At 49.9% G+C, this 11,192-nt stretch overlaps 1 protein-coding gene across 1 annotated transcript in view; it reads left to right on the top strand.

Moving 5' to 3' along the window:
• LOC106695398 (sodium channel subunit beta-1-like) overlaps positions 1 to 9,814 on the top strand; it is a 13,931-nt gene extending 4,117 nt beyond the window's left edge. The window contains 7 exon segments of the mRNA XM_023748223.1: positions 43 to 116; positions 119 to 163; positions 165 to 212; positions 941 to 1,181; positions 8,413 to 8,554; positions 9,042 to 9,113; positions 9,201 to 9,814. Of these exon segments, the coding sequence (XP_023603991.1) occupies positions 43 to 116; positions 119 to 163; positions 165 to 212; positions 941 to 1,181; positions 8,413 to 8,554; positions 9,042 to 9,108 (617 nt within the window). The 3' untranslated portion in view covers positions 9,109 to 9,113; positions 9,201 to 9,814.
• Positions 9,815 to 11,192: the final 1,378 nt, after the last annotated feature.

Here is an 11,192-nt window from a genome sequence, read left to right as displayed (position 1 = left end):
GCATGGGCCTAGGGTGATAAGGTGCCCCTGTGTCCCCCACAGTATCCTCAGCCTGGGCGGGCTGTGTGGAGGTAGACTCGGAGACGGAGGCTGTGTACGAGGAGACCTTCAAAATTTCTGGTGCATCTCTTGCAAGCGCCGCAGCGAAATCACCGCTGAGACCTTTCACTGAGTGGACCTTCCGCCAGAAGGGCACTGAGGAGTTTGTCAAGGTGTGTGGGAGCCCGACCTGGGGTGTGGGAGGGTGAGCGTAGGTGTCTGAGTGGGGGCAGGATTGAGGGGCTGATTGTTTGCTTTCAATAATGTGCTATTCTTGATGACCTGGATTCAAGTTCCAGCTCCACCACTGACCAGCTGGTGACCTTGGGGAGGTCACTGAGCCTGTCTGAGCCTCAGTTTTCTCCTCTGTAAAGATAGGGTGGTCATGGTGTTCGGCTCGTAGTCAGTGTGAGGATTGACTGAGTTGATGCACCCGGCCCACGGTTGGCACAGTGGAATTATTTTGTACCAGCAAAATGTTTTGGGTGGCCGTCATAGAGGAGAAGCAGAACGTTTTGACCTCCTTTACACGATGTGTGCTTTGAATTACAGCTGAGGAGGCGCCGTACACTTTCAGGGCCGACTGGAGAATTAGGGTCTACAGCAGCGGGGTCAGGCTGCCTCTGTCGGAGAGTGAGGCGGATGTCTGGAGACCGGGCGGAACTGTAGGAACGAATAGGGGCTGGGGGAGTGATGGGGAATGCGTGTGAGTGTGTGTCTCAGGAGTAGGGGCACAATCAGGGTCTGAGGCAGACCCAGGCATGACCCCAGCCCCGCTGTGCCCTCCCTGCCTGAGCCCATGTGTGTATCCATATGACTGTCTGTGTGTCCAGGCAAAGGACAGAATAGAGGTCTAGGTGGGGGACATGAGCCCAGGCAGTGACCCCACCGCTGCCTGCAGATCCTGCGCTATGAGAACGAGGTGCTGCAGCTGGAGGAGGACGAGCGCTTTGAGGGCCGTGTGGTGTGGAACGGCAGTCGGGGCACCAGGGACCTGCAGGACCTGTCCATCTTCATCACAAATGTCACCTACAACCACTCGGGTGACTACGAGTGCCATGTCTACCGCCTGCTCTTCTTTGAGAACTATGAGCACAACACCACCGTCGTCAAAAAGATCCACTTGGAGGTAGTGGACAAAGGTGAGTCAGGCCCTGCCTGTCTCCCTCCACTGGCAGCCAGATGGAGGGACAGATGGCAGGTTTGGGACAGGCGGTCTGCATTCTGGGCCAGCCAACTGCCTACGGCAGCAGGGGGAACAGCACCTCTTTTCCCAACCCCAACTTTGGCCTCCATTTCCCTTCAATTCATGGAGATGTCACAGAAGGCCTCTCCCATGGAAGTTCTGGGTGTGGAACCTTTGCTGTCTGTGCTGTGTGACCTCTGGCAGGTATCTTTCTGTCTCTGAGCTGAAGGGTTTGTTCTGTAGGAAACAGGACAGTAATGATATCTACCTTTCAGGATGTTGTTTGAAACATTCCTATGTCCCAGGGAGGTTGTGAGGATTGAGTGATATGCTGGGAGTCAGCTGCTGGCATGCCTGTATGTGGGGCGATGGTGGCAGTTCGGCTTGTCAAATAGCCTGAGAACCGCCGCCCGTGTCACCATGGGGAAGAGATATGAGTGCATCACCTACAGTAGTGCTCCTCCAGTTCTGCACACAGCCCTCCAGGAGTCTTGCCAATGTGTGGATCCAGACCCAGCAGACCTGCTGGGCCCAGGGTCTATTTCTGAAAAGCGCTCAGGCAAGACTGGTGCTGCAGGTCTGAGGCCACCCTGGGTAGTAGGATCTAAGATGTTTTTGAACCGTTTCATCATTTTGGCCTCAGTTGCCTTGGACCCCTTCTCTGAACCATATTCTGAAGGATGTAAGTTGGAATTTTCCAGGGCCCTCTGACCCATATCGGCTTAGAGAGTCGGGGAGATACCCCAGACCTTGGACCACCAAAAAGCTGTGGCAAGGATATCCCTTGGGGCCCGCAGCACACACATACCGTCATGGGCAATGTGATCGTCCTTCCTTTCCCCAAGACAGGCCTCAGCACCTCATGTAGATGCAGACCCTCTGGGCTGGGGCTCTTACAGATTGGGGAAGCCCAGGCTCAGGGAGGTAAGATTACATGGCCAAGGTCACAGGGCTGGGACCTGAACTGGAAGCCAACCAAGCCTGTGTGACTGCCGTTTCTGCTTTGGCATGATTCACTGTCTTCATAGTGATCTAGCAGCCCGGCTGGTGTGGTTCAGTAGCTGAGCATTGGCCCATGAACCAGGAGGTCACGGTTTGATTTCTGGTCAGGGCACAGGCCTGGGTTTCGGACTCAATCCCCAGTAGGGGGGTGCAGGAAGCAGCCAGTCGATGTTTCTCTCTATCTATCTCCCTTCCTCGCTAAAATCAATAAAAATATATTAAACACACACACACACACACACACACACACACACACCAAAGTGATCTAGCAGAATTCAATGCAGGAGACATGTCTGAGCAACTCTTTGGTGTAGGACACCATGCTGGGTGGGCAGCCACTCACACAGAAGATGGGGCCCCGCCTGCATGAGTGTGAAGAAAGTGGAGTGGCTGCGACAAAGATGCCCCCACATACTGTGTCTTATAATCTGTGTCAATCCTGTCTCTGGAATCAATGCTGAGATGAGGGTCCGGAGGGCAGGAAGGTGCCGTGATCCTGTCAGGCACGCGGTTCTTTCCATCTGTGGTCTTGCCTGGCTCAGGCTGCTGTCCTCATCTTCCTGGTGGAGGCTGGGCTCAAGCACACCTGTGGATCAGTAAGGTCTCTCTTTTTTAACATTATCTACCATATTGCTCTACTCTCAGACTCTATGTTCTTAACAACATCTATCATAATAGAGAGCTCTTTATGTTGTGTTCGCAGAGCCTACGGTTTCAGCATTGCCCCCCCCCCCACCATTCTCTAGTGTTTTTTATCTACTCTATTATAGTATTGCCTTTTAGCATCACCCACTATACTACACTGTTTTATATTATACTCTATACTATACTATTTTAACATTACCTAGCATACAACAGTATTTTTTATCATGATCCATCACACTAAAGTATTTTTAACATTATCTACCACTAGTAGCCCGGTGCACAAAATTCGTGCACATTAAAAGGTAATTAATTACCCTAACCGGTTTGGCTCAGTGGATAGAGCATCAGCCTGCGGACTCAAGGGTTCCAGGTTCAATTCCGGTCAAGGGCATGTACCTTGGTTGCGGGCACATCCCCAGTGGGAGTGTGCAGGAGGCAGCTGATTGATGTTTCTCTCTCATCGATGTTTCTAACTCTCTATCCCTCTCCCTTCCTCTCTGTAAAAAAACAATAAAATATATATTTTTTAAAAAGGGAATTAATTAGCGGAGATATTTTAATATTGCTATTTGCCCTTTGTCTATAATAGAAGTGTGAGAGATGAAAGGAAATTAGTAAAATGTATATGAAAATAATATATAAATTTATTAATAAATAAACAGTAACAAAAGGATATAACAACAACAGAGGCATGATATAAAAACGACAAAAACATGATATGAAAACAACAAAAACATGATATAAAAACAAGTGATGCAAACAATGACTGATAAAGTGATTAAACTTATTCTAATATCTCCCTGTACACCACATTAAGAGTGAAAACACTTTCAGAGTGCTTGACTAATTTCCCTTGTGATGAAGTACTTAGAACTTTAACTGTAACATCACATGCTCTTCAAACTCGAGAGAAAGCAACATATAACTGACCATGTTCAAAAATGGGTTCAGGTAGGAATATGCCTACTTTGTCTAGAGTTTGTCCTTGTGATTTATCAATAGTCATCACAAATGTTGGCATCATGGGAAACTGTCGTCAAATCAATTAAAATGGGAGGCCGGTGTCAGATGGGGACAAATTAATTCTTGGAATCAGAACAGCCTCTCCCTCTGCAGATCCTGTTAATACTTCAGCTTTGATAATGTTAGGTCGTAATATTTTTATAATAAATCTGGTACCATTACAAAGACCCCATTTACTATTGAGATTTCTCAATAGCATGATGATTGCACCCACTTTCAATTTTAATTTATGACACAGCATTCCCGAAGGAGTAATACTATTAAGAAATTTGATGGGAAATTTTTCCTTTTCAGCATCATCTGTGGAATCAATGGAATCATCACTCAAATATGTGTGAAAATCTCCATCGAGTATATCCAAAATTTCATTTAATTTTTGAACATGCTCATTTTTTGGACAAAGAATTGCACGTTTAGATATGTTTAATATTATCTATAGCAGTGGTTCTCAACCTTGGCTGCACATTAGAATCACCTGGGAATCTTTTTAAAATCCTTATTCCTGGGCCTCATCCTCCGGAAATTGTTTCTTTGTTATGGGGTGGGGCCACAACATTATTAACAAAGAAACAGAATTAAAACTTTATTGTGGGGAGCTGCTACAGTGTTTTGGACGGGTTCAAGCCTTGGACTGATGAGAGGGCACAGTCCTCTCATTGCCACGTGCAAGTCCCAGCTTGGAGGGCAGGGCCCTCCCAGCACAATTATAGCCAACAGCTGTAGTTGTAAGCTTGAACCTATGGTCCGAACGTGTGGCCCCACGTGCCTGAGTGATGTAGGCTTGATAGAGTTCAGGTGCATGTAGTTGAGTAGGATTGAAACCTAGGAGAATGTTGTAAACATCTTGGTCACACCCTTACTTTGCCTCGTGGCATCTGCTATAACATAAAGGCATGGCTGTGGGTGTGGTCACTGTCTCTCAGAGAAGCAGCGTCCCACCGAGACCCAGCTTTCATTCTCTTGTCTGTCTTTTCTAAGCCTTTCAGCCGCCCCCACTCAGGTTCACCCCTGGCCGTGCTGGCGTGCGGCACACTTTAGAAAGATCTGCCATCACGCTCCGAGGGCGGGTTCCTGCCTCAAACCCCGCCCTTACAGGAAACAGCTCCGGGAAACAGCTTGGGGGAGGGCGCAGCCGTTGCCAAGACAACCCCTGCAGGACTGACTTCCTTCCGCTTGGCCGTGGTGGTTCCTCTGGACGTGATGAACACCACCCATGGTTTTTGTATAAGTAGATACTATCATATTTTTATCATTCCCTACTATGCTGTAGTATTTTAAAATATCAATCATATTGTAGTATTTAAAAATTTTACTTGTTATACTATAATATATTCATCACCCACCATATTGTAGTAATTTTTAAATTTTTTGTTAATCCTCAGCAGAGGATATTTTCCATTGATTTTTTTTTTAATTTTTTTTTTAGAGAGAGTGGAAGGGAGAGGGAGAGACAGAGAGAGAAACATCAATGTGAGACACATCGATTGGTTGCCTCCTGCATCCTGACCAGGGCCAGGGATTGAGCCTGCAACTGAGGTATGTGCCCTTGACCAGAATCGAACCCAGGACACTTCAGTCCACAGGCCAACACTCTATCCACTGAGCCAAACCAGCTAGAGCATATTGTAGTATTTTTAACCTTACTCATCACATGATAGTATTTTACTACCCATAATATTATTGTATTATTAGCATTGTTGGCCATGCCATATCCTTTATTTATTTATTTATTTATTTATTTTGGTGTCTGTGTGTAGAAACTGTTGAAAGTTTCATGTTAGTTTGGTCTTTTTTTAAAATATATTTTTATTGGTTTTAGAGAGGAAGGGAGAGAGAGAGAGATAGAAACATCAATAATGAGAGAGAATCATTGATCAGCTGTCTCCTGCAAGCCCTGTTGGGGATCATGCCCACAACCTGGGCATGTGCCCTGACCGGGAATCAAACCATGGCCTTCTGGTTCATAGGTCGATGCTCAACCACTGAGCCACACTGGCTGGGCCATTTTCTTTTTTATTTTAGTTACTCTCTTCCTGCAGTTTCAACATTACCTATCAGCCTACGTTGCTTCCTGGTAATAATTGCTAAGGAATGAACTGAGTCATTTCTAAAGGAGGGGCAGTGGGTGTTGGTGGTGAGACCTTCACTGGCTTGGCAGAGGTACAGAAGCTGGTAGGAGGCATCTGCGGCCCCCACGGGGAGTGGGGCTGGCAGATGGGAGAAGAGGGCTAATTCTATTTTGATATATCAGCCAAGTGTAAGTGAAGCAGGAGTCTTTGGCTAGAAATAAATGATCAAGTTTATTTAAAAGTCTTCAGGTTTGCAAACTGGAAACACAACTAGACAATACCCAGAGTGTTCTGAAGAAGAAAGAAAAGCTAAGAGCTCTCACAGTAAGAAGTGCATTCATGAGAAAAATCAGCCCTACCTTCTAAGCCTCTGGATTAACCCGAGATGTGATTTCCCAGGTGTCTAGTGGTCTGGATAATGGATGTAGTAGGTCTGGACACGTGAGCATTAGTTCAAAAGTTTACGTTTCCAGGCTAGCTGAATCAGGAGTAGAATCATTTCCTCTGCCTCCACCTACTTGATTTTAGTAATTTAGCAGCCTGAGCACAGTGATTTCAGTTGATTTCCTCACTCTTTCCTCAGATGTGCCCAGTGTGAGTGAAGAATGTCTTGAGGTAGAGCAGTGTTGGAGGCCGGTGAGAAGTCCGGCTGTGTGGACACGCAGGGGAAGCTCTTGTAAGATTTGGGGTTTTTGAAGATATCAAAGGTCTCCCCAGAGAAGGTGCCTCTGGGCCTCTCTGTGACCCTGTGCCTCACTTTCTCATCTGTAACGAGGGAGAACGATGGTCCGTCTGAGATGTCTGCGTGGGTCGATGGAGACTGCACTCTCCGTACAGCAGCTATTACCAAGGCTTTCTTTGGCTGTGGAAGCTTTACAAGCAGATAGGAGCTCAGACCCTGCAGGCAGTTGTAGTCGGGGTTGAGTCCTGGCGCCGAGTCCAGTCCTGGCTGTGCATTCTTGCTCAGCACCTTCCCCTCTCTGGGCCTCAGTATCCTTGTCTGGAAAATGAGATATAGAGCCGTGTCTGTCACTGTCCTCATCAGATTGGAAGAGCAGGAGGTACGGAATTACTTAAATCCATTTGGGCATTGAGTTCCAGGAGCAGGGTTGAGAATTCTGGTGATGTGAGCTGTATTGAACATATATCAATCAACTCAGCGTGCTTCCTGAGGTCCGTTGACATGGGAAACCGGAACTGTCTCTACCTTTGGGGTTGTTTTGAAGAGTCAGGGAGATGCTCAGGTGAAGACCAAAGCACAGAGCCTGGCTGAGAGCACATATTCACTGCATGAGATGCATTCATGAGATCCTTCGAGTGAATGAATGAATGAATGAATGAAGTGTGAAACCCTGTCCCCACCTCCTCCTGTGGCAAAGTAGGGGAGAAGCATCCGGCCCTGTACCCTCCCTCGCTCTGGCCCAGAAAGCATCAGTGCCATCTGCACGGGTGAGCAGCAGGAAGTGCGTACTGACAGGGAGGAAGACCACATGGGCCCAGTGCGGGGAAGATGAGATCCTGGCCAGCCAGAGGAGGGGCTGGGGATGCAGACACCTGCGGAATCTGGCCCAGGATGCCACAGTGGCCTTCAACTCTCGTCCCCTGGCTAAGTGCACTCCTGTTACAGTTTAAATTTAGGCTCGATGAAAGGAGCCAGTGCTGTGGAAGGACAGAGGGTTTCCGGAAAACAGCGCAGTAGCCAATGCTTAGACAGTGTGTCTGTGAGTGCAGCCAAGCACCTGAGGGATGTTAACGGCCATTTTCTCTTCCCAGCAGCCCTGTGAGAAGGCATGAGAATTATCGTCCTCATTTTACAGCGAATCAAGGCCCAGAGGGGGAGAGTCACTTGCCTAAGGTCACACAGCTACTAAGAGGCAAAGCCCTGACAGTCTGGCCCTAGAGCCCGTGCTCTTAAGTACTATGCGGTACTGCCCCAATAATAACAGTAGTAATATTAATAATAGAACACATTTATTGACATCTATATGTCAAGCACTAGTCCACGACTTTTTAAAGCCTTTTTAATTCTACATCACTCTCATGAAGGAGAGAGGATGATCAACTTCTTACAGATGGGGAAACTGAGACCCAGAGAGGTTGAGTCACTTGCCAAGGTCACACAGCTGGCAAGTGGCAGAGCCTGCATTTAAACCCGAGCCTTCTGGTCGCAGAGCTATAGCTCTTAGGCACCTCCAGCCACCTGACTGACACAGATGCACCCTCGAGTTACACGGGGAGGCGGGATGAGGTGATCCTGCAGCCCATCACAGCTGGTGACGAGCCACAGTAACAGTGATGACACTAGGGAAGCCGCACATTGTCATGTGCAGACCAGGCCCAGGGAGGTCGAGCCACTGTCCCAGCTGGCACACAAGCTTGAGGAACTCAGGCGGCCATGCCTCCTGAGCCTGGCCTCAGCTACCACTTCATCCTGCCTGGCCCCTGCAGCCAACAGAGACATGGCGTCCATCGTGTCTGAGATCATGATGTATGTGCTCATCGTGGTGTTAACCATATGGCTTGTGGCTGAGATGGTTTATTGTTACAAGAAGATCGCTGCTGCCACAGAGGCTGCTGCGCAAGAAAATGCGTAAGTGGGGTCAGTGAGGAGGGGGGAGGCCACCCAGGACACCCAGAGGGGAGCAGGAGTTAAGTGGGGAGGGGAGGGGAGCAACCCCGGGCACCATCTGCCAGTTGTCCCTAGAGGGGGACATTTGTTAACAGAGATGGGAGAAGGTCCCAGCCCCCTCCTCTCTCATACTCTCAGCCCTACTTCTTTTAGGACTCAGGGTTCAGGCCCAGCATACTGTCCCCCAAAGATATAGGAGTCCAGGCCCCAGCCTCTTTCTTCCCCAGGACCCAGGAGTTTGAGCCCCAGTCCTTTCCTGCCTCAGACTCAGAACTCCAGACTCCAGCCTGGACTTCTTGTGGGTCACTAGGAGTCCAGCCTGTCGCCCCTCCTTTCTCTAACTCCGGAGCCCTGTGCTCCTGGGGCAGAGACCAAACCCTCCTCAGTCTCCTGGTGGTGGGCCAGCCTGATGAGGGGGTCACTGTCCACCTGGCCTTTGCTCCCACAGTTCGGAATACCTGGCCATCACCTCAGAAAGCAAAGAGAACTGCACGGGTGTCCAGGTGGCTGAATAGCCCTGGTAAGGTGGCTGTGTGGGCAGGGGCTGGTAAGTCTGGGAGGGGGTCAGTTCACTAGGTCCCTGATCCTGTTTCTCCCTCACCTTTAGGCCCTGGGCTCCTCAAGGAAGAGCCAGCCCTAATGGGGAACTTCCGGGCAAAGCCTGCCCCCAATGGGGGTTGGCCATTCCTGGGCCTCCACAGCCTCAGAGTCCTGCCAGCGGAGCTGCTAGGGTGGGAGGGACAGGTGGCTTAGCTCACACCCTTAATCCAGCCTTCTTCCTCCCGCCCACTTGCCCACTCTCGCCATGCATGATGGCTAAAGCAATACTGCCGCTGCGCCACCCCTGCTTCTGCTGCCTGTTTTTTTTTGGGGGGGGGGCGGTGAGGGGGGCAGCGGCTCCGCACCCCTCCTTCTTGCTGATTTGCACACATTGGCCGCTCAGACACGCACTATGGGGCCCAGCCCCTCCCTGCCCAGTGGGGTCGTGAAGGCCAGAACAGTTTTGCGCAGGGGGTTCTGGAACCCTCTTCAGCCCTCACCGACATTCCCCCTCCTGCTTCCTCTGGCTGGACCTGGGGTCTCCTCTCCTGTGATGCACTCTTGCCCAGCCCACCCTCTCTCACCAGCCTTGGATTGTGGCCACTTAGAAAGTGGTCCAGACAGCCTCGTCTCTCTTTACACAAGTAGTTTTGTTCGTGAAATAAAGATTCTTGGACTTGATTTCTAGTCTCTCTCGTGAACCCAGTCGCCCTCTACACCCCACCCCCAAATCCAAGAGCCTCAGTTTTCCCTGGGACCTGCCCTCCCTACACACATTCAGGGAAAAGGATGGGGAAGGAGCAGGCGGGTGCAGTGTCTCAGGCTCAGTGCCTGCCTGGACACCCAGCAAGTGCAGCCACTTAGTACTTGATGAATGTGGGACTTGGGGTGTCATTAGCTCAGCAGTCACCATGAGTGGGAGGGGGACTGGGAGGGAGCCAGGGAGGCAGCGCGGGCGGTCCTGGTTCATTCAGCATAAATGAATCAGGAGGCTTTGTTAAAATTAAAAACGGCAAAGTATTCAAGGGTCTTGGGGTTTGCAAACAAACACTATCGTGTAATACCCAGCGTGTTCCCAAGAACAGATGAAAATTGAGAGTTCTTATAGTAAAAAGTACATTCTTGAGGGGAAAAATCAGTTCTGCATTCTTGGCTTCTGAATGGATCTGAAGTTGTGATCAGATGTCAGGGGTCTGGATACATGAACATTCTTCCCTAAGTTCTTCAGAGGGCGATCTATAGGGTTTCTATCCCCAGCCATTGATGCACAGCTGAAAAGTTCAAAAGTTCTAGTTCCAAGTGTAGTCAAAGCAAAAATAGAATTGTTTCCTTATACCTTAACCTAACTGACTTTAGAAATTTAACAGCCCGACTATAGTGACTCCATTTCATTTCTTCACTCATTCCTCAGCAGTGTGGGTCTCTCTGGGGTGGTGGGAGTTGGAGAGGGGGAAGGAGAGAGAGGGGAGAGAGACGAGGGGCTGAGCAGCACCAAGTCTACACTAGCGTGTCCCCTGTGGGAGGCGGTGGCTGAGTGGGGTGAGCAGGTGGGTCTGATTGTGCGAGGACAGCCTAGCCCGGTGAGAGCTGTGGTCTGTGTTTATGTGGCTGTCCACAGTCAGGTGTCTGGCTGTTTATCTGGACCTGGGGTGTGACGTGGGTCACTCTTGACCACTAGTGTGACAGTGTGTATTTGCCATTGGTCACTTCCGGCCACTTGGCTTGGGCCTCAGCACTCAGTGCTGCCTTTTCCGGGCCAAGCCCCCTTCCCCCTACCTAGGACTCTACAGGCTCCAGAGGTCATTGCTGCAGGCAGCAGAGAGGCTGCCAAAGCAAACCAGCCCCCGTGACTTGTAGGAAAGCAGCTGGGGGAGGAGGCTGGGGTGGGGGGGGGGTGTGTATGTATAAGCAGGGCAAAGCAGACGGGCTGGGCAGGGGACTTGGGAAGGGTCAGAGGCTGGAGCAAGAGTTGGGGCGGGGGAGGAGTCTGGGGAGGGGTCTGGGGCAAGGACAGGGACTACCTTGTTCAGGAGCTGGACAGGGGGTGTTGCAAGGGGCT

Source organism: Myotis lucifugus, unplaced genomic scaffold (genome assembly GCF_000147115.1).
Source record: "Myotis lucifugus unplaced genomic scaffold, Myoluc2.0 scaffold_1207, whole genome shotgun sequence".
In the NCBI taxonomy this organism is placed as follows: domain Eukaryota; kingdom Metazoa; phylum Chordata; class Mammalia; order Chiroptera; family Vespertilionidae; genus Myotis; species Myotis lucifugus.
The sequence above is the reverse complement of the archived record's forward strand: the minus strand, read 5'-3'. Positions and strand labels throughout refer to the sequence as shown.